General features: G+C 51.5%; 7 protein-coding genes across 7 annotated transcripts; 5 read left to right on the top strand and 2 right to left on the bottom strand.

Moving 5' to 3' along the window:
- Positions 1 to 1,969: 1,969 nt before the first annotated feature.
- On the top strand, positions 1,970 to 2,916 carry N7532_008859 (uncharacterized protein; the record flags this gene model as incomplete). The annotated part of the gene is made up of 3 exons (XM_056621351.1): positions 1,970 to 2,275; positions 2,374 to 2,774; positions 2,835 to 2,916. The coding sequence occupies 3 exons, from the start codon at positions 1,970 to 1,972 to the stop codon at positions 2,914 to 2,916; spliced, it is 789 nt and encodes a 262-aa protein (XP_056472157.1).
- A 3,409-nt stretch (positions 2,917 to 6,325) lies between these two features.
- Positions 6,326 to 8,016, top strand: hcsA (homocitrate synthase; the record flags this gene model as incomplete). Its single annotated transcript, XM_056621350.1, has 5 exons — positions 6,326 to 6,386; positions 6,444 to 6,679; positions 6,759 to 6,839; positions 6,918 to 6,985; positions 7,050 to 8,016. The coding sequence occupies 5 exons, from the start codon at positions 6,326 to 6,328 to the stop codon at positions 8,014 to 8,016; spliced, it is 1,413 nt and encodes a 470-aa protein (XP_056472156.1).
- A 1,523-nt stretch (positions 8,017 to 9,539) lies between these two features.
- N7532_008857 (sphinganine-1-phosphate aldolase DPL1) lies at positions 9,540 to 11,457 on the top strand (the record flags this gene model as incomplete). Its single annotated transcript, XM_056621349.1, has 4 exons — positions 9,540 to 9,631; positions 9,718 to 10,195; positions 10,258 to 10,391; positions 10,446 to 11,457. The coding sequence occupies 4 exons, from the start codon at positions 9,540 to 9,542 to the stop codon at positions 11,455 to 11,457; spliced, it is 1,716 nt and encodes a 571-aa protein (XP_056472155.1).
- Positions 11,458 to 11,929: 472 nt separating this feature from the next.
- Positions 11,930 to 12,214, bottom strand: N7532_008856 (mitochondrial 54S ribosomal protein uL30m; the record flags this gene model as incomplete). The annotated part of the gene is made up of 1 exon (XM_056621348.1): positions 11,930 to 12,214. One exon carries the CDS (start codon positions 12,212 to 12,214, stop codon positions 11,930 to 11,932), a length of 285 nt encoding a protein of 94 aa, XP_056472154.1.
- A 577-nt stretch (positions 12,215 to 12,791) lies between these two features.
- On the top strand, positions 12,792 to 15,071 carry N7532_008855 (SNARE-binding exocyst subunit SEC6; the record flags this gene model as incomplete). The annotated part of the gene is made up of 1 exon (XM_056621347.1): positions 12,792 to 15,071. The coding sequence occupies one exon, from the start codon at positions 12,792 to 12,794 to the stop codon at positions 15,069 to 15,071; it is 2,280 nt and encodes a 759-aa protein (XP_056472153.1).
- A 391-nt stretch (positions 15,072 to 15,462) lies between these two features.
- On the bottom strand, positions 15,463 to 16,710 carry N7532_008854 (uncharacterized protein; the record flags this gene model as incomplete). Its single annotated transcript, XM_056621346.1, has 1 exon — positions 15,463 to 16,710. The coding sequence occupies one exon, from the start codon at positions 16,708 to 16,710 to the stop codon at positions 15,463 to 15,465; it is 1,248 nt and encodes a 415-aa protein (XP_056472152.1).
- Positions 16,711 to 17,400: 690 nt separating this feature from the next.
- Positions 17,401 to 19,110, top strand: N7532_008853 (uncharacterized protein; the record flags this gene model as incomplete). The annotated part of the gene is made up of 2 exons (XM_056621345.1): positions 17,401 to 17,555; positions 17,610 to 19,110. The coding sequence occupies 2 exons, from the start codon at positions 17,401 to 17,403 to the stop codon at positions 19,108 to 19,110; spliced, it is 1,656 nt and encodes a 551-aa protein (XP_056472151.1).
- Positions 19,111 to 19,302: the final 192 nt, after the last annotated feature.

The raw sequence follows: 19,302 nt of genomic DNA, 5'->3' as shown, positions 1-19,302 counted from the left end.
CGGAGTGAGTGGGAAGGGTCGACGTGAGATAATGTGGAGGTGTGAGATGTGATATACTGACGCAAAAGGCGCGTAAATGACTAGTATTCTTATCTTTCTTTTTCAGACTAGTCATTTGCGTAGAATTTTCAAAAGAGGTAATATGCTAGGTGTTGTGATTTACCTTGCTCTCACATATCTCTTTGAAAAGTCCTCATTTGAAGCCAATAATGCAACGAGGGCATATTTATTTGGAGAATTGCTCACAGCCTGAACGTTAGAGTATGATCTGAGCATAAACAAGAGCTCCTGCTCACAAGCTCAAGTCGAATATTCCATCAATGGAGTCGTACTGTTGTTTGTCGCATCCACATTGTGATAGGTACTCTTCACTCAGATCAACATCTCCGCGGTAGCTATCAGAAATGTGTTCACGAACGGCAATAACAGCCTGTCTCATATGCACACTACATGGTAAGAACTCGTTCTGATTTCCACCATCTCCGTCTTCGGATCCAAAGATTCGATGAAATTTGGGTCCCCAAAAACGAGAAGCACCCCTTTCCCGCCAAGCCAGTGAATCCATATAAATGCAAGCCTTCGGAAATGCATCAGAGATAGCATAAGCACCATCTGGTAGCTTTTTCGGAAGGAAGACCCTCGGTGTGCGAGCAATGGCGTAAAGATCCGATTGAAGCTCCTGTATCCGCAGCCAAAACCTCTCATGGAAGTTTGATAGCCCTTCGACAGATCCTGTCGTTTCGAGATGGCCTATCTTTCCCAGCAAGCTTCTGAGATGGAACTAGCTGCTCCACGAGCGCCAGGTGTACCAGGCATGGTACATGTCGTTGAAAATAAGGCAAGAATCTGCGCCGGTCATGCCGGGCGGTGTGGAGAGCATGTATTCCTTTCGACAATAGGGGATAGAGTCTCTCGGCTCGAGGTTTTGCAAGCCAGTCACAGTCCGGTTCCTGCCAAATATGTTGAGTTCCAAGTGATCGTTTCTGAGTCTATCGATCTTGAAATTAGGGTGCCTGCTTGCGCCGAGCCCCTTGCGTATGTAGTGCATATCTTCATGCGCCGAATCGGGCAATTCGCCGCTGACCACCACCATGGGGTATGAAGAGCGTTGATCGGAGGGCATATCTCGTGAATGTTGTGCCCAATGGAGAGAAAGTTGAAGGTTTGCTGGGAATAGACGTATCGGGACGAGACATTGGGTTGCGAAACTTAAAACAGTTATTCTGATTATACGACTGATTTTGTGACTTCTGGATAAGAGTAGAAGTTAAGTAGTCCGCGAAAAGATCCAACAGAGGGGAGTCTTCGAGTCACTTTTGGCCCCAGACTCCGCTCGCCCGCCTGACGCAGGCTGCAGGATATCGCTTCCTGGACGGAGGAACGAATTGCATCATTGTAGTTAATTGCCGGTATCCTTGACAGACTCATTGTTAACTTCAAAGGTAATTCCATTGTTTGTATAACAGATTCCGTATACATGCCGGCCGCGGGTCTGCGTCGGTCGACATTCGCACATGCGGGGGAATATTCTCCGAGTGAGATCATGAACCTAGCGAATATTTACAGTACATAGATAAGAAGCCCGGTTGTCGTGTTGGGGTCAGGTAGTTTGAGCGGAAACTCCCCCATTTGACGCGCATCAACCGTGTCAACAGTGACATAGTCCTGTGATGATGTTGACATAGTTGACAAGTGGAGCCGATCCCCGCGTGCGAATTGGGCGACTGTGGTTGGCTCGGGCGCTCAGGCCAGCTGTCGCAGATGATTACAGGAAAGGCGGCCTGGCCACGACTTCCTCTCCTTATCCCTCGGGTGCCGCTGCATTATACTCCATCGTCCAAGGTATGTTCACCCCGTAGCACTCACATAGCGCTCATCACTGCTCTCCTCACTCTTCATTTCATCACTCGCGCTGGACGTGATTCTCTTTCTCCTTAGCTTCCCTCTGACACGCGTCCTAGCCATCAAGATGCGTTTCACTTCGCTTGTCGCCCTTCTTCCTGCCGTCGCTCTGGCTCAGGAGCAGGTTCCCCTGGCCGACCGTGTGCAAGGCTGGTTCAACAAGGCCAAGGCCTACGTGCCGACCGCCGTCCCGGCCGATCCTATCGAGAAGATGGCCGAGAAGGTCACCGAGAAGCGCGTCACCCCGGTGACCCTGCAGAACTGGGAGTCCATCCTGACCCCCGGTACCGTCGAGGAGGATTGGTTTATTTTCATCACCGGCGGAAACAAGACCTGCTTCGGCCGCTGTGACCGCGCTGAGAAGGCCTTCAATGTAAGCTCCCCTGCGACGCGCTGCTGCCTCCGATGATTATGCCATCATGCTGTTACTCCGTCTTGAGGACATCCGGAACGAAGCTCATACCTACCTAGGAATCCGTTCTCCTCTTCTCCGCCGACCCGACCTCCCCCAACCTCGGTCTGTTGGACTGCGAGTCCGAGCGCGTTCTCTGTTCCGCCTGGTCCTCCGGTGCTCCCTCTGTCTACTACTACCAAGTCCCCAAGGCCCAGCCCGCCGACCAGGAGCGCCTCCCCACTCCTCTCCATGTCGTCTACATGAACACCACCACCGTTACTCCCGAAGAGCTCTACCAGATCCACTCCAAGAAGAACTTCGAGAAGGTCCCCGCCTACGAGGGTGCTTTCCACCCTACCGACGGCTGGATCGCCAAGTACAACCTGACCCTCCCTCTGGGCTATGCCATCTACGGCATCGGTGCTATCCCTAGCTGGATGTTCATGATTGGTATATCCTTCTTCAGCCGTACCATCATGTGAGTTTTCCATTATACCCCACCGTCTTCAGTGAAGCGTTCTGCTAACATTCACTCCAGGGGCCGCCGTATGGGTAACGTGGGCACTGAACCCCGCCGTCCAGCTGCTGGTGCCGCCGGTGCCGCCGGAAGTGCAAACTAATACTTTCTTTCGAAACTTTTGGTTGTATATAGCGAGTGGCCGGGTTTTCTGATTGGGCGATTGCACCTGGGTTTGGCTTGCAGTGTCTTGGGGAAGAAAATACCTGGTGACACTGCAGGCTATATATCAATGGCGTTTTAAGCTCCTTTAGTTAATTTAATCGAACGGGTGAATTTTCATGGTCTGACCCTTCGGCCCTCCTGACAATCGTCCGACATCTTTGTGTAGTCTGTCGAGAATTAATTAAGACTGGTTTCAGGTATAGAGCGTTGGAGAGAGCAATTGGATCAGTCCTTGCTCTTTGCACTCAGCGAATCTACGCTTCGAGTTGCGACACCTGATCTATTACGCTATTGTTGACAAGGACTTTTGACAGCAATGCCACAAAGCCAATGGTGTACCGTACATTAATGTACTCAAGGTAAACAACGGGGTTCTCGTCTCACCACGACGGGAGCCTAACCTTAAAATCCGGACTAAGGCTGCATATCTTCCCCTTTATGCATATATTACCAATATCGATAAAAATTCCCACAGCCAAGATTCAATCGATTGATCGGCAGTCAAGCTAAACCATTTAGCGCATCAAAGTCTAGATTGGTTGCTTTGTCAGGTGGCAAATACGTGGGTTCAGCCGATTGCTTCGATGCAGTTTTCCATAGTCGCCCTCGAGGTCTAGCATGCAGATGCTTTCGAAATGTATGGCTTATGAAGACCTCAAAAATGGACCGTGGTGCCCCGCTCAAGATTTGTCGCAATTTTCGGACGTTTGCACAAGCTTCATGCGGTCGGTTATCAAGAGTATGACGTAAGTGATAATATACAGTAACGTAACCCACAAGCGAACCGCCCACATAAGCGAACCGCCCACCCATCTCAACCTATAATTTTGATTTGCATATAAAATAACCACAACGCCATTAAATTATTGATATCACTGCTTCGGACATCTATTTATCTTATGCCCTATCCCTCCACAACCACTGCATCTTGGTGGCGCCCGTTGTCGTGGTGTATTAGTCTCATTTGCGACCGGAGCTAGTTCTGGATGAACAGGATCCAGAGATTCAACGGCTTGGTTCGAACTGAATATTACGTCTCTTCCCTCCTGAATTGACATGCCTTCAGTACGGTCGATGCGTTTATTAGACCTCTTGCGTTTTTGTTTCCGAACCTCATTGGCAGCGCGCAAATCCCGGATTTCTTTCTCCAACATCGCTAGCCTTTGAAGCGTGACATGGAAGCCTTTAAGAGTCTGCTCTACCACATGCTTTGTAGGCGTTGGAGGGCTCACGGATCGATATTTGAGTAGAGCTTTGACTGAAGATTCTTGCCGATATAATTGTTTTGTGTTGAGTGGTGTTGTAGGGCTCCACTCACTTGATCGGCTTCCTGGTCGGCTTCCTGGGGGGTTGGTGTTCGAAGCTGAATATTAAGCTTCGATATAACCCGATCGGGATCAAAGGGTATTAAACCAGCAGATTCGAATGCGCTCTGAATTATATCCGAGTGATATGAGATCTCGCGAGCGTGCGGGTAGGCGGCAAGGAAATCAAGCTTGTCAATATGGTTGATATTGCATCGAGCTTTTCGCTCAACCAAGCCACCATATGCGCGCTTTAGGTTCGCAAAACACCCGACATCTAGTGGTTGTAGCAAATGAGATGAATGCGCTGGCATGCAAATTGGTATAATATCATGTTCAGCGCAAAGTCGGTCGAATTGAGGTGTCAAATGGCTACCATGACCATCAAGGACTAGAAGACGATATTTACCCTTTGTACGGCTCGCCGTACTCGGAATAAAGAGATCTTTCAGCCAGCGAAGGCCAATAGCATCAGTTGTCCATCCATTATCACTGATTTCGATCCTCCAGTCCGGTCCTACCCCTTTATCTTCGTACCAAGCCTGGTGATGTGTCTTGGATTTGAAGATAAGACAAGGTGGTAATTTGAAGCCCGACGCACCAATACACTCGATAGATGTGACCCATTCACGATTTCCAGGTTGTTTAAGAGATCTCCGACCGTAGTATTCAGCACGGGTGACGACTTTTGCAGTAGCAATAAGACCCATTGCGAAGCCAGTCTCATCAAAGTTATATATATCGTCAGGTTGGATGCCGTTCTCATTAATCGTGCGTTGAACCAAGTCGAACCACTCTCGTATGACCTTTGGATCCTCGCATTTTGCTCGTTGGTAGTTGTACTTTCGAGAGAACCGAGATTTAAGATCATCATGGCGATTAACAAAGTTGTAGACCCAGTTGACGCCAACAGTCTGCGTACAGCGTTCGGCTAATAGAAGATTGGCCATTTCTGCCACCATAGCAGGCCGAGGAGCTGATCCACGTGAATCCATAGAGAGCACCCATTGTAGAAGTGATCTCTCCTCGTCTTCTGTCAATTTATGGTTGTTGGCGCGTGTTTCTGAGCGACTTTGTTGACCGTTGACGCGATCGCGTAGAGTGGACCAGGGGACGTCGAATTGGCGTGCTGCTTTGCGAATAGAGGTAATTTGACCATTTTGAATGGCATGCAGGGCTAATGAGATTCTGCCCTGCCTATCCTGCGAAAATCGGGCAGAACTAGATCGATTTGGTGGCATGGTGGATGGTTATAAAAGAGAGGTTATAGTACTCAGATCAAAATTGATGGGGTGGGCGGTTCGCTTGTGTGGGCGGTTCGCTTGTGGGTTACGTTAACTATACTGTAGAAATACCTAGGCAGTGGTTGGACAGACCTAGTCCGCAATTCATACGGTTTGCCATGAACCCAAAACCTCCATGATCTTATCGCGGGAGCTTGGATGCACAGCATACTATGAAACTCTTAAGGCATGGCTATCGGCGTCCACCGGGAGCCAAATGATACTGCTGGAGGGCCTGACTCAGACCCCGCCAGGGCCGATGTCGGGTGCCCGCATCAGGGCATCCGGGCAGCAACAGCTTCAACTACCGAACCTACCCCAGGATCGTAGCCATACAGCACAGGAATGTACGCGTAGGAGAATTTCCGAGTAAGGCGGAGCGCGTTCCGCCAGCATTAGTTTGCAGGCGATCAATTGAGTCATTCCCTTCACAGGGGGAAGCCATGCACATGCCAGAGCCGTGAGCGAAGCCGGCGCCGGGCGGGCCCCCCACAGTGCGAGTTGTCCCAGGCGAAATTTTTCATTTTTGCCGCCGAGCGAGCGAGCGACGATTACTACGCACGCCAGCAAAACACACCGCCCGATGACTCTTCTTTCCTCCCCTCCTTGACTTCCTGAAACATAAATATCGTTGCGATTCGTGGTTCCTTGGATCCTCATAGTTCATTTTTGCCTCGCGCTGCTGCTGCCATCCTTCGTCCTTGAAAGCATATCTGCCACTTTCATACTTACCCTCCACACCCCACCATATCTACGCACAATGTGTCCCGGCGCCGACCATGAGTCAAATGGGCCTCCCGCCGTCGCGAACGGTGCCAATGGTACAGTACCTTTTGGAAGCACTCAGTTATGAGAATGCGGCGTCCTAATTGAGGTAGCTACAGGCGATCATCCCGGTTTCATTGGCATCGAGACCCGCCAGAACCCTCACCCCTCCGCCTCCCGCAACCCCTACGGCCACAACGTCGGCGTGACCGACTTCCTGAGCAATGTCTCCCGCTTCAAGATCATTGAGAGCACTCTCCGCGAGGGTGAGCAGTTCGCCAACGCCTTCTTCGACACCCAGAAGAAGATCGAGATCGCCAAGGCTCTCGATGAGTTCGGTGTTGACTACGTGAGTCATTGATCCTATAAAACATGGAATTATGGAGATCAGAAGGGAACAAGGAGACTGACTAGAATGCCTATCACAGATTGAGCTCACCTCTCCCTGCGCTTCCGAGCAGTCCCGTGCCGACTGCGAGGCTATCTGCAAGCTCGGTCTGAAGGCCAAGGTATGTTCTTACACTCCCCGCGGCAAAATGCGCCACGTTGGAGCTCAAGAAACGCAGTCTTTAACTCCGTATCTGTAGATTCTCACTCATATTCGCTGCCACATGGACGATGCCCGTGTTGCCGTTGAGACCGGTGTCGACGGAGTGTGAGTCATTGATTTTTCCCACAAAGAACAGTTTCAAAAGATAGTAATACTGACTCTATTCCAGAGATGTCGTCATTGGTACTTCCTCATACCTCCGTGAGCACTCCCACGGTAAGGATATGACCTACATCAAGAACGCCGCCATCGAAGTTATCGAATTCGTCAAGTCCAAGGGCATTGAGATCCGTTTCTCCTCCGAGGACTCCTTCCGCTCCGACCTCGTCGACTTGCTCTCCATCTACTCCGCCGTCGACAAGGTCGGTGTCCAGCGTGTCGGTATCGCCGATACCGTCGGCTGTGCTTCCCCCCGCCAGGTCTACGAGCTCGTCCGTGTGTTGCGCGGTGTTGTCGGCTGCGACATCGAGACCCACTTCCACAACGATACCGGCTGCGCCATCGCCAACGCCTATTGTGCCCTCGAGGCCGGTGCCACTCACATTGACACCTCCGTTTTGGGTATCGGTGAGCGCAACGGTATCACCCCTCTGGGTGGTCTGATGGCCCGCATGATGGTCGCCGATCCCGAGTACGTCAAGGGCAAGTACCGCCTGGACAAGCTCAAGGACATTGAAGACCTGGTTGCTGAGGCTGTCGAGGTCAACATTCCCTTCAACAACTACATCACCGGTTTCTGCGCCTTCACCCACAAGGCCGGTATCCACGCCAAGGCTATCCTCAACAACCCCAGCACCTACGAGATCATCAACCCCGCCGACTTCGGCATGACCCGCTACGTCCACTTCGCCTCGCGTCTGACCGGCTGGAACGCCATCAAGTCTCGTGCACAGCAGCTCAAGATCGAATTGACTGACGCCCAGTGCAAGGAATGCACTGCCAAGATCAAGGCTCTGGCCGATATCCGCCCAATTGCCGTCGACGATGCTGACAGCATTATCCGCGCTTACCACCGCAACCTCAAGTCCGGCGAGGACAAGCCCCTTCTGGACCTCTCGCCCGAAGAGCAGGCTCAGTTCGCCGTCAAGGAGAAGGAGCTGGCCCAGGCCCAGGCTGCCGGTCTTCCCGTAAATTAAAGACGAAGCCTGGTTGATCTGGCGTTCAATTTGCATTTTCTGTTTATCGGTTTTCTTTATATTTTGGGCATGCGAGACTGATATCCCCGGCAGTCGCGCGTGGGACTTGATGATTTGATGTGATTCATATGTTTGGGGCTTTTCTTTTTCCAGGTTTCTAAAAAAGTGTTCTTTTTGATTTTGGGACCCGAAAAAGAACCGTCTGGGGTGGTGTTCGGAGAGAGTCCTCTCTTATCTTGTATATAAGCGCAGCAGCCAATTCGGCAATTCATACGTTGATTCAAAACTATTTTCCCTGTCCTAAGTATGTTTCAATCCGTTAGTATAGTTGTTATGCTTATTTAGTGCTGCACATGTCAGTCTCGTTTCGGGTGATGATCACAAAGGCCCTCGCACGCTGGCCGTCATTACCCGTGAGTCAAGCCTTGTGTCGTCTCTAGTGCAGCTGGCAGTGACTAGGGCCCAGTCGTGTGGCTCTAGGTGTTTAAATATCCACCTAATATCCATCCATTCCACTAACAAAACACAGTTTCCCACTCTCAGCTGCCAACATGCATATCCCTGTAGAGGTCATCCGATTGATCCTTAACGAGATACTCAACAGCCTTCCAATCCAAGACATAGTAAAGCTGCGACTACTGAACGGTACATATGCCCCTGGGGCGTGATGTGAATAAAACAGTATCAGACAGAGTCACCATAGGGTCTAGCTGCTTGTTTGGGGGGTGAGCGGTTGGTGCATAGATTATTGAATGCCAGGTTAAAGCCTGCTTATCAGCATAAACGTAAGACCTTTAGTGTTTCTAGGGATGGCAGAGTTGTTGGAGATATTGGACGGTTGTTTGGAAAGTTGGGATGGGATGACGGTAAGAGAGGCGCAGATCGACTATTTCATTGAGGAGATACCATTGATTAGACAAAGCGCTTCAATTCTGTTCAATTCTGAGGTGTAAAATAGAGTTTCAATAAAGAGATACTAGTGTGTTTACCAAAATGTTCACTGGTCAAATTCGTCCAGTATATCCGTTAAGTCAGAAGACTGGACATATTGTGACAGAAAACCTTTTCTTGAGGTGGGAATGATTGTGAACGCACCACGAAGCATCCACAATCAATGTAACCTCGAGTACCATGTCAAAGATTACTCGACAGGTCTGTGGGACTAGTAACTAAGATAGAAGTACCCTGGCAGACGGTACTGTAATACAGTATTAGTGCTTCGGATAGACTGATGATATCATACCCGCCAACACGAAGAAAACAAAAAACCTAGCCTTTGAGATAATTTTTGCAAAGTATGTCATGAATTAATACAACTCCGACATACAAAATAAGTCTAGAGTAAATAAACCAGCGCGTCGAGCGAATGACGCCCTCCGGCAAGTGCATGTGGCGATAGAGCAGCCTCGGCAGGGCGCTAGACTCGACGCGGCCAGCGGCCCGCAGCACCGGACCTTACTTAACGTCCAGATCCGCTCCCACCTGCCCATCGTTATCCATATCCTTAGGGACCAAGGGACACAATGAGTTCCGCGCTTCCTGTCGCCTTGCAGAACAAGCTGCTGGGCTACGGCCGGGCCTCCAGCGCGCACTTGTCCGCCCTGAATCTGGACCTGTAAGTCACCGTTGCAGGCGCGCCTGCATTCTTCATTCCCCGCGGGACGATCGCCGCTGACCACGGCCACCGTGAAACCAACACAGGCTCCGCAATATCGTGTTCATCCTGTTCATCCTTCGGTATACGCGCAAGACCTTCTACTCGCTCCGTGGCTACGGTCTTTTCGGAAGTATCCGCAATGTCTACATCGCCGTCCGTCTGTTCTTCTACTCCGTCTTCCTCCGCACCCCCGGCGTGCGCGGCCAAGTCGACAAGCAGGTCTCTACTGCCATCGCAAACCTCGAATCGAAGCTCGTGCAGAGCGGACCTGATGTGAACCGTTACCTGACGATCCCATCAGAGGGGTGGTCGGCCGATAAGATCCGGGAAGAGCTCAACAAGCTTGCCGGGCTGGAGCATACCCGTTGGGAGGATGGCCGTGTCAGCGGTGCCGTGTATCATGGAGGCGAGGATCTGCTGAAGCTCCAAGCTGAGGCATTCGGCCAGTTTGGGGTTGCGAATCCGATCCATCCGGACGTCTTCCCTGGTGTTCGGAAGATGGAAGCCGAGGTCGTTGCGATGGTATGATATCTCCTCGGTGTTACCTCAGAGACGTGAGAAGGGCATGCTAATTACAACCATAGGTGCTAAACCTCTTCAATAGCCCTACAGATGGCGCTGGTGTCACTACTAGCGGTGGCACTGAGTCTATCATCATGGCCTGCTTGGGTGCTCGGCAAAAGGCATTCCTCGAGCGAGGGGTGACTGAGCCTGAGATGTAAGGATTCCTGCCATTCTTCTATAAACGGCTCAATCCACTAATTCTTTCCAGGATCATCCCCGATACTGCCCACGCGGCTTTCATCAAAGCTTGCAATTACTTCAAGATCAAGCTGCACCGTGTGCCCTGCCCCGAACCCGAGTTCAAGGTCAATGTCAACGCCGTCCGTCGTCTGATCAACCCCAACACTGTTCTTCTCGTGGGCTCGGCACCCAACTTCCCCCACGGCATTGTCGACGATATCCCCGCTCTGTCGCGTCTCGCTACCAAATACAAGATCCCCCTCCATGTCGACTGCTGCCTCGGATCTTTCGTCATTGCTCTTCTCAAGAAGGCCGGCTTCCCGTCTCCTTACGAGGAGGAGGGTGGCTTTGACTTCCGCCAGCCTGGTGTGACCAGCATCAGCGTCGACACTCACAAATACGGATTTGCGCCCAAGGGTAACTCTGTCCTCCTCTATCGCAGCAAGGCCTACCGCAGCTACCAGTACTTCATCTACCCTGACTGGTCCGGTGGTGTCTATGCCTCTCCTTCCATCGCTGGCTCCCGCCCCGGTGCTCTGATTGCTGGCTGCTGGGCCAGTCTGATGAACGTTGGTGAGACCGGTTATATCAACAGCTGCACCGAGATCGTCAACGCCGCTCGGAAGTTCGAGTCTGCTGTGCGTGGACACCCCGTGATCTCTCTTCATATGGAGGTCATTGGCAGCCCCATGGTCAGTGTCGTCGCATTCCGCAGCAAGAACGGTGCCATCGATACTTACGACATTGCCGATGACCTGTCCAGCAAGGGTTGGCACCTGAATGCCCTGCAATCTCCCGCCGCTCTGCACTGCGCTTTCACCATCCCCACCGCTAAGGCCGTGGATACCCTGATCACTGACCTTGTGGCCGTTATTGACAAGGAGCTGGAGAAGGCCGAGGATCGTCGCCAGCAAGGCAAGGCTTACATCCTCAAGCGCGGCGATACCTCCGCTTTGTACGGTGTGGCCGGCAGCATCCCCGACAAGAGTATTGTCAGCCGTCTGGCTGAGGGTTTCCTCGACACCTTGTACAAAGCTTAAGCGTCTCCAACTCTTGTCCAGTGTACAATCCCTAAATTGTGGTCTCGGCACTTTCTCTCTTTGACCCCCTAGGTTACTAGTCGCATTCTTCACTGCATTTGCCTCGTTGGGCACGATGGCGTTTGCGGTCTACTTAAGAGTGCTTTTACCGCGCATACGATAACGTCTGGCACTTTTATTACTTATCCATAATTCAAATTGCACATATTTTGTCTCTTCAGAGTATATTGAAATAGCGTCCGGTATAGTACAATCAGTGAGGTAGGTGGACGTAGAGTACATGACATGAAAGAAGCCCGCTCCATGCAAAAGTTCAAAAGTAAAAAAAGGATAGAAAAGAAAACACAGCGGTTTCTATAGCCCAAGTATTGAAACCATATCAACCAAGATAGACAATTTGCGATGAACCTCCAAAAGAAATCCTCGATCATGGACGTATTCTTTGTGGAAAGATTCGGTGCGAAAGGCCCTCTTACTGGGCATTAATCTCACTTCGTTCTTGCGCAGCACTCTTCTCAATGTAGTATCCGGGATCAGGCTTGCGCTCCAGACGCACCTCCTGCTTCGTCAGGCGGCGGTCGACTTCTTCGACAGAAACAAGCTCCTTCACTTTCATAATTTGACCGGCAACGGATGGGGTGACGGCGTGGAAGACAGTTCCCATACGCTTCTTCAGACCCAGGGCCTTGAGGACGTCTGTTGAGCGGCGCGGGAGACCGATTGCGGAGCGGAGGAGGGTGACGCGGAAGTAGCTCATTGTGAAGGCAATTGGGATTAAAAATCTGCCGTCGAAGTGATTGTTTCGTGAGGAGATCGAGTAGGAGTTTTGTTGAATATATGGATTGTCCGGAGGACTCTCGGAGATCGGTCGACTGATCGATCTCTTGTTTTCGGACAAGGCCGGGGTATTTTTCTGATGCCGGACAATCGAGGAGGGATAACTGACCGGTAGAGGAGTCGATTGCGCGGTACGAGGTCCCCGAAAGCAAAAGGCACTGCGAATGAGCTGGCCTAGACTGTCGCGCGAGCCGAAGATGCGCGGGCCGCAAAATCCAGGGCGGTGGGTCACGTGGGGTGTATTCTGCCATGCCGGGGTGGCAGCTCCGCAGCTTGCGAGACCGCGGGTGGGACGCAGTGCAGTACAGTGCATATTCGGGCCTGGCCATTTCCTACCATTGAACGCCGGCTTCCGGACGATACTCGTTCGAAATCGCAGTCTCATTTAAGTGCTGCGGTCCGACTGATTTGCAACGGCCCGAAGCCCCTTGAAAGACCAAATCGATCGTGAATACAACCACACCAGCCCGCCCTTTGCCGCTAAGGCCACCGTCGTCATGGCTCAAAACGCCAATGCCGATGGCACGGTCGCCATGCCCAAGCTCGAGGATCTCCTGCGTCACCCGGAGGATCTGGACAAAATCAACGGTCTCAAGGCCGAATATCAGCGCAAGAAGACCGCTGTGGATTCCCGGCTTCGTGAGGGCCTTCGCGACCAGCTTGAGGCCGTGCAGCGCAGTATTGGGATTTTGACCGAGGGCCAACGACAAGTATCCAAGACTAAGGATGAACTTCAAGGGATCGATAAACTATGTGCGGAATCACAGGATAGCGTGGAGGACTTTGCACAGATCGATAAGTTGGCGCGAATTCAACGGCATTTCGACGCTACATTGATGATGAAGAAGGGATTGGAGAACTTCAGCGCGGATATCCAGGAAGTAGAGGAGCTGCTGAGAGAAGACGACGATGATTTGGAGAACCAGCCAAATCTACTCAAGGCACACATGCATATCTCCCGTCTGCGAGACTTCCGCGATGAGGCCATGGATCAGATTCGCAAGGCGCAGGATGCCAGCAGTGAAGAGACATTGACCGAATACTTCCAAGGACTGGACTCGGTAATTGACTGGTTTGACGACCACCTGGGCACGGCTTGTATGAATCTCATTCCGCTAGTCCAGGAAGATAATAAGAGCATGGTTGTTCGTCTGGCTGTCGTCGTGCTTAATGAAGAGAAGAATGACGATACCGTGCGCGCCTTGCAAGAAGCTCAGAAGGACCACAAAGATCTGGCGAGCCGTTTCAAGTCGATGAACATCGGTCCTAAGACTGTCCGGGGCTACAAGGAGAAATTACTCCAGGCGGTTGAATTCTACGCACAAAACCAATTTGAAAACACGAAAGAGGAGTTCTTGGGTGATCCAGATCATTTGGAGAAGAGTTTCCGGTGGTACTTCAATGACCTCTTCACCGTCCGAGAAGGCATGCAAAGCCTGGTACCGAAGAAGTGGAAGATTTTCAAGACATACACCGATATCTATCACCGCATGATGCACGATTTCCTCGTGGGCATGATTGACGATCCCGAGTGCCCAGCGGACAATCTATTGAAGATGATTCACTGGAGTGATAAATACTACAAGAAGATGAAGAAGCTTGGCTGGGCCGCAACCGATCTCCAGCCCAACATCCTGGATGACCGCGAGCCAGAGCTGATCCGCCAATGGCAAAGTGTTATTATCAATGCCGTGGAAGAATGGATGGAACGCATCTTTGAGACCGAAAAGAGAGGTCTCATGGATCGCCAACCAGATGCGCTGGACACCAATGCGGATGGTTACTTCCGCACCAAGACCATCGGAGACATGTGGCGTATGCTGCATGAGCAAATTGTGGCGGCCAGTGCTTCTGAACGAGCCGACGTTGTTGAGGGTGTCATTGATGCCATGTTCCGGGCGCTCAAGGGCCGGCAGAGTGCATGGCAGGCACTGCTTGATGAAGAATGCACCAAGCACAAAGTACCTGGTGCGGACCAACCTGAAGGTATCCAACTGCTACAGGACTGGCTGGTTGGTGTTGCCAACGATCAGATCGCCTGTATCGACGACAATGAAGAGACGGGCCAAATGGGCTACTTGACAAGATTCAAGCGTGATTTCGAGCCGCTCGTGACACCAAAGTATCTGGCGACACGCGCCGCCCTCGAATTGGATGCTCTGCGCGATGGCTACGTCGACCTGAGCACACATTGCCTGACACAATTCGTGGACATTGTTTTCACTGTCGACCTTGTCACCGTTATCCCCGATCTGTTCACCGCGAAATGGTATGGCGAATATGCCATCAAGCGTATTACGTCCACATTCGAGGACTACATGGCCGACTATTCACCCGTCCTCCACCCCTCCCTCGTCGACATCTTGGTCGAAGAACTCTCAGACGAACTCCTGGTGCGGTACTTGTCATCAGTCCGCAACCGAGGCGTCAAGTTCCGCCGTTTCGTGGATCCGTTCACGGATAAATTCAAGGACGATGTCCTCACAGTCTTTGCATTCTTCCAGAAATACGAAGACTCTTTCGAGGCCACCATCAAGCAAAAGTGGCGTCTTGTGGACTGGCTGGTCCGTCTGCTCGAGAGCGAAAAGGGCCAGCCTGTTGTCAATGTCTACGAGTCTTTCAAGAACGAATATTGGGATCTGCAGCTGTCTTGGGTCGAGGCTGTGTTGCGTACTCGCGATGACTTTGAGCGCAGTATGCTCAGTGCTGTTAAGGCTAAGGCTGCTGAGTTGTCTGTTGAACGCGGGGTTGAGACTATCATGAGCCGTGTGAGGTGATCATGTCTCGCCTGTCCACGAATAGAACATCTGGTATGATACCTCACCCACCCCAACAACCTAGGGAGATTTTGCATGAGCTTCCATGCACCCTAAGGCATGTGGGCATTTGACTGGTCTTGAAGGGACGTGGCATCTCATATCTGCCAACAAGAAAGGCCCTTACGCTGAACTCGCCGGGAAACATAAAATACCCCTTCATCCATCCCAAGCTGGCTTGGGAAGGGACTCCCCATTATGTAGCAAGATATCTGCATGAATAATCGAAACGAATCAGCTTCAAAGAATGAAAGGGTATAATTTCTATGTAGAATCATCCACTTGTAGCTTAGTCAATGCAAACTGAAACCAGTATTCGGATCAAATAAGCTTGAAATCATTTGACCATCTGCTAAATCCGCCGCTCCGAAATGACTGTATACTTTTCACCCAAACGCGCATTCCAAGCCACGCTTGCAGGATCCGCCAACGCAGCATCGCCGAGATCAAGCTTCTTAGCACCCATCTCACATATACAGACCGAATCAATAGGGATATCTTTCGCCCATATGAAAGGGAATTGAACCTTGGAATTTTTAACTTCTTCACCCCCCTCAGAGGCTTGTTCGACAAGGTCGGAAGTTGTATGCTCGCGCGGCGTTGTTCGTGATTCGTCCTCATAATAATCACGGTACTTCGATAGTATACTCCGAGCGTCGAATTCGATACGTTTAGGCCCCTCAGGCTTTCGACCGCGGACGTAGATTGTGTTTACTAATGTTGCGTGTAGAACCAAAGGTCGAGGCTTGGGTTTGCGGGCCAGAGCCATGGCGTATGGGCTCATCTCTGATTGTTGAGATTGGTCTGCTGCTGCTGATGATGATGTGTTTTGAGTAGATGCTGCTTCTCGAGAGGACTTCCTAATAGCATTCTGGCCACTGGGAGGCTGGGTATCCCCCGGGTTTGTCGAGTCGGGTTTGCCTTCTTTGGCCTGCGACTTCTTGTCTTTGTCCTCAGCAAGAATAAATCCAGCTTCTATGAACTTATCCCGCAGCATCACGCAGAATGGGTGGAGACGACCAGTGGGATCAACGGGAGAGGCATGCAAAACGGTCGCTGACTTGGGACGTGGGAAGGCATGGAGAGATTCCAAAGATACATTGAGAATATCAGAATGCTCTGAGTCATGGGTAGAGTTGTCGAAAGATGCGGGGACTTTCGGCCTATGCTTTGAAGATGATTGCTTCTGGCGCAACTCAATAGCCACGCATCCAGCCTCACGCATCAGAGCACCCAGATCCAAAGACCGGAAGAACGCAAGAGCCTCATCCAATCGTTCTTTTGTTGAAAGGTTCATCACACCAATAGTTAGGTGCAAAGTTCCCAAGGGGCGAAAGGCGCCATCAGGAATGAGCGGGACCAGTGTCCCTGGAGGTGGCCTATCTGCCGATTTATCTCGGCTCTGCGGTATCCCCGCCACCGGGGTGGGCATGTGTGACTCATTGAATGAAGCAATTGACCTCTCTAGCTGCGGAAGAGATGTTGCATTGACCAAGGGCAGACAGAGAAAATGCGTTAGAGCAGGTCGTTTTTGGAGGGCTTTCTTCCCCGGTCGGGATTTCTGCGTCGGTCCGGGCGCATTGCGTTTAGCTCCAGTCATGGCCGGTACAGTAAGTGTTGAGTAAATTGCGCGTTTAGAATACAACAAGTTCGTAGCAGAGGATGGCCACAAGGGCCTGCCGGTACGCATTCGGAGAAATTCGAGAGATGGTTGAGCTGCAGCGGCGTGGTTCCAGCTAGTCTTGGTTGATAGACGCACGGACCCGCTAGCCCGTCATTGCCACTGTCAAATCGGCGGTCCATCCACTCGTGTCTAATGCAAGATGTAGACTTCGTGAAGGATTTTTTGTTCTATTGGTGCCTGTGGATTTGATCATCAAGTAATACAAAAACAACCTAATAAAAAATCGTAGTTGATGTGATCGGTGCTGTATGGCATGCTCTGGTCCTGCCTTATTAACCTGCTAACTCTATATTTTCCTCGCGCACTGAAATTATCATGTAGCTCGATGCTTACGTCTTCAAAAAGTTGGAGAAACCGCATATAACGATAAGTTAGAGTAGTGATCGAAAAATTATAGAAAATTACTTTGTTTCTGCTGCAAAAATTGGGCGATATTAAGTTGCTTTCTTTTGCAGTATTCTACCAAGCTGCGAGTAATGCTTGGAGTCATCACAGCGGCCGATAAGCCTGGCCACCCTTATCGCGCGCCAAGCCCGATCGGGCCTCTGCATCTCAAATTCAACGTCAACCAAACCAACGGTGCAGCATCACCAGCGAGCCGTGACAATGAACAACGAGCAGTTCCGCCGGCTGCTTGCCGACAACAAGACCTCATCGAAATCAGACGACAAGCCGGGCACCCCCTCACACAATGCGCCTGGCGGCGCAACCCCCGGCCCGCTCCTGGGTTCGCGAATGCGTTCCAGCATTCCTATGACTCCGTACGGTGGTCCACAGACCAGACTATCAGAAGAAAGAGCTAACTAAATGACCAGGCGCTCCGTAACCGGAGTCAACTTCGCCCGCCAACTCGCCGAGCAGCGACGCGAAAGCGAAGATCGACCAACGAAGCGATTCAAGTCATCCGCCGCGCCGAAAGGAAGCAAGCTACCGGAGGGATACCAAGATCGCGCGCAGCTGCGCAATGCCCAAGCGGAAGCTGAAGAGAAGAATAATCTAGAGAAGCGCGTCAAAGCGCTAGAGGAGATGAAGAAATTGGGCCAAATCGACCAGGAGGCGTTTGATAAGCTCTGCTCAGAGATAGGGGTGGGTGGTGATACCAGTAGCACGCACATGGTCAAGGGATTGGACTGGAAACTACTAAAGCGAGTGAAAGCTGGCGAAGACATTACAAAGACAGAGGAGCAGCCCGCCCCTGTACCCACAGAAGACGAGCCCCTCTCCGCAGAAATGGCGGAGGAGGAGTTCGAGCGCTTGATGGAGGAAAAGGCGCAGGAAGAGGTTACGGCTGCTCCGAAGGAACAGAGGGAGAAGAAGGGTACAATGGCACCGCCTCCACCTCCCAAGATGACTCGCGATGAGATTTTGAAGGAGCTTAGAGCCAGTCGAGCTGCCCCGCCTCCGCCACCCGAGTCAATCCTGGGCTCTGGATTCAAGAAATTGGGGGAGAAAAAGCCTGAAAAGAAGCGCTTTGTTGAGGTTGCGGAGAATGGTCGGCGGCGAGAGGTTCTTATCATTACCGACGCACAGGGCAACACGAAGCGCAAGGTGCGGTGGATCGACAAGCCGGGTGAGAAGACACCGGAATCTGAACTCCCTGGGCCTCTGAAAGATTCCAAGACCCTCGGCATGGAGGTCCCGGCCGAGATTGCTGCTAAGATTGCTGCTAAGGCGGCCGCGGAAGAGGAGGAGGAGGACGACAATATCTTCGCGGGCGTCGGAACAGACTATAACCCTCTTGCCGGTATTGAAGATGATGACGACTCCTCGTCCGACGAAGAAGGCGAAACAAAAGAAAAGAAAGAAAAGTATACTGCCGAGCAAGACAAGAAAGAGGGCAGGGAAGCGGAACAGAAACGCCCTGATGGCGAAGCACAGCCCGCGAGACCACGCAATTACTTTGGAACGAGCACTTCGTCCACCGCCGCAGAGCCAGAAGACCGATCCAACCCAATTGCGAAAGATCCCGCAATCCTCGCAGCCCTCAAGCGAGCCGCCGCGCTCCGACAAGCCTCGCCGTCAGCCGAAGACTCTGGCGAATCTGGCGAAGCTGCTCTTCGACACAAGAAGTTTTTGGAAGAAGCCCGGCGCCGAGATGCCATGGATGCCGCAGACATGGACATGGAATTCGGCGGAAGTCGGATTGAAGATGGCGATGAGGAGGATGATGGACCTCTGCTTGACTTCGATGATGATGGCGAGGGCCAGCAACGGGGTGGAGCGAAAAAGCGGAAGCGTGGACCCAAGAAGAAGAAGGGCGATAAGAATAGTGTTTCCGATGTGATGAATGTTCTTGAGGGACGGAAGAAGGATTAGGCGAGTCTGGAAACATGCGGCTCATGTTGGTTGAGCTGGATTCTTTTCAGATTGTCTTTTTGCGTTGAACACATAGCATCATTTTCATGGGCTCCATATACCCTTATTTCAACTCGCAATCAAAAAGCCCACCACGAAGGGAAACTGAAGCAACTACGGGCCTTGTGATGCTTCTTGATTATTTGCTTCAAC

Source organism: Penicillium argentinense (genome assembly GCF_028826775.1).
Source record: "Penicillium argentinense strain IBT 30761 chromosome Unknown utg000009l_segment0_segment0, whole genome shotgun sequence".
Lineage (NCBI taxonomy): Eukaryota > Fungi > Ascomycota > Eurotiomycetes > Eurotiales > Aspergillaceae > Penicillium > Penicillium argentinense.
The sequence above is the reverse complement of the archived record's forward strand: the minus strand, read 5'-3'. Positions and strand labels throughout refer to the sequence as shown.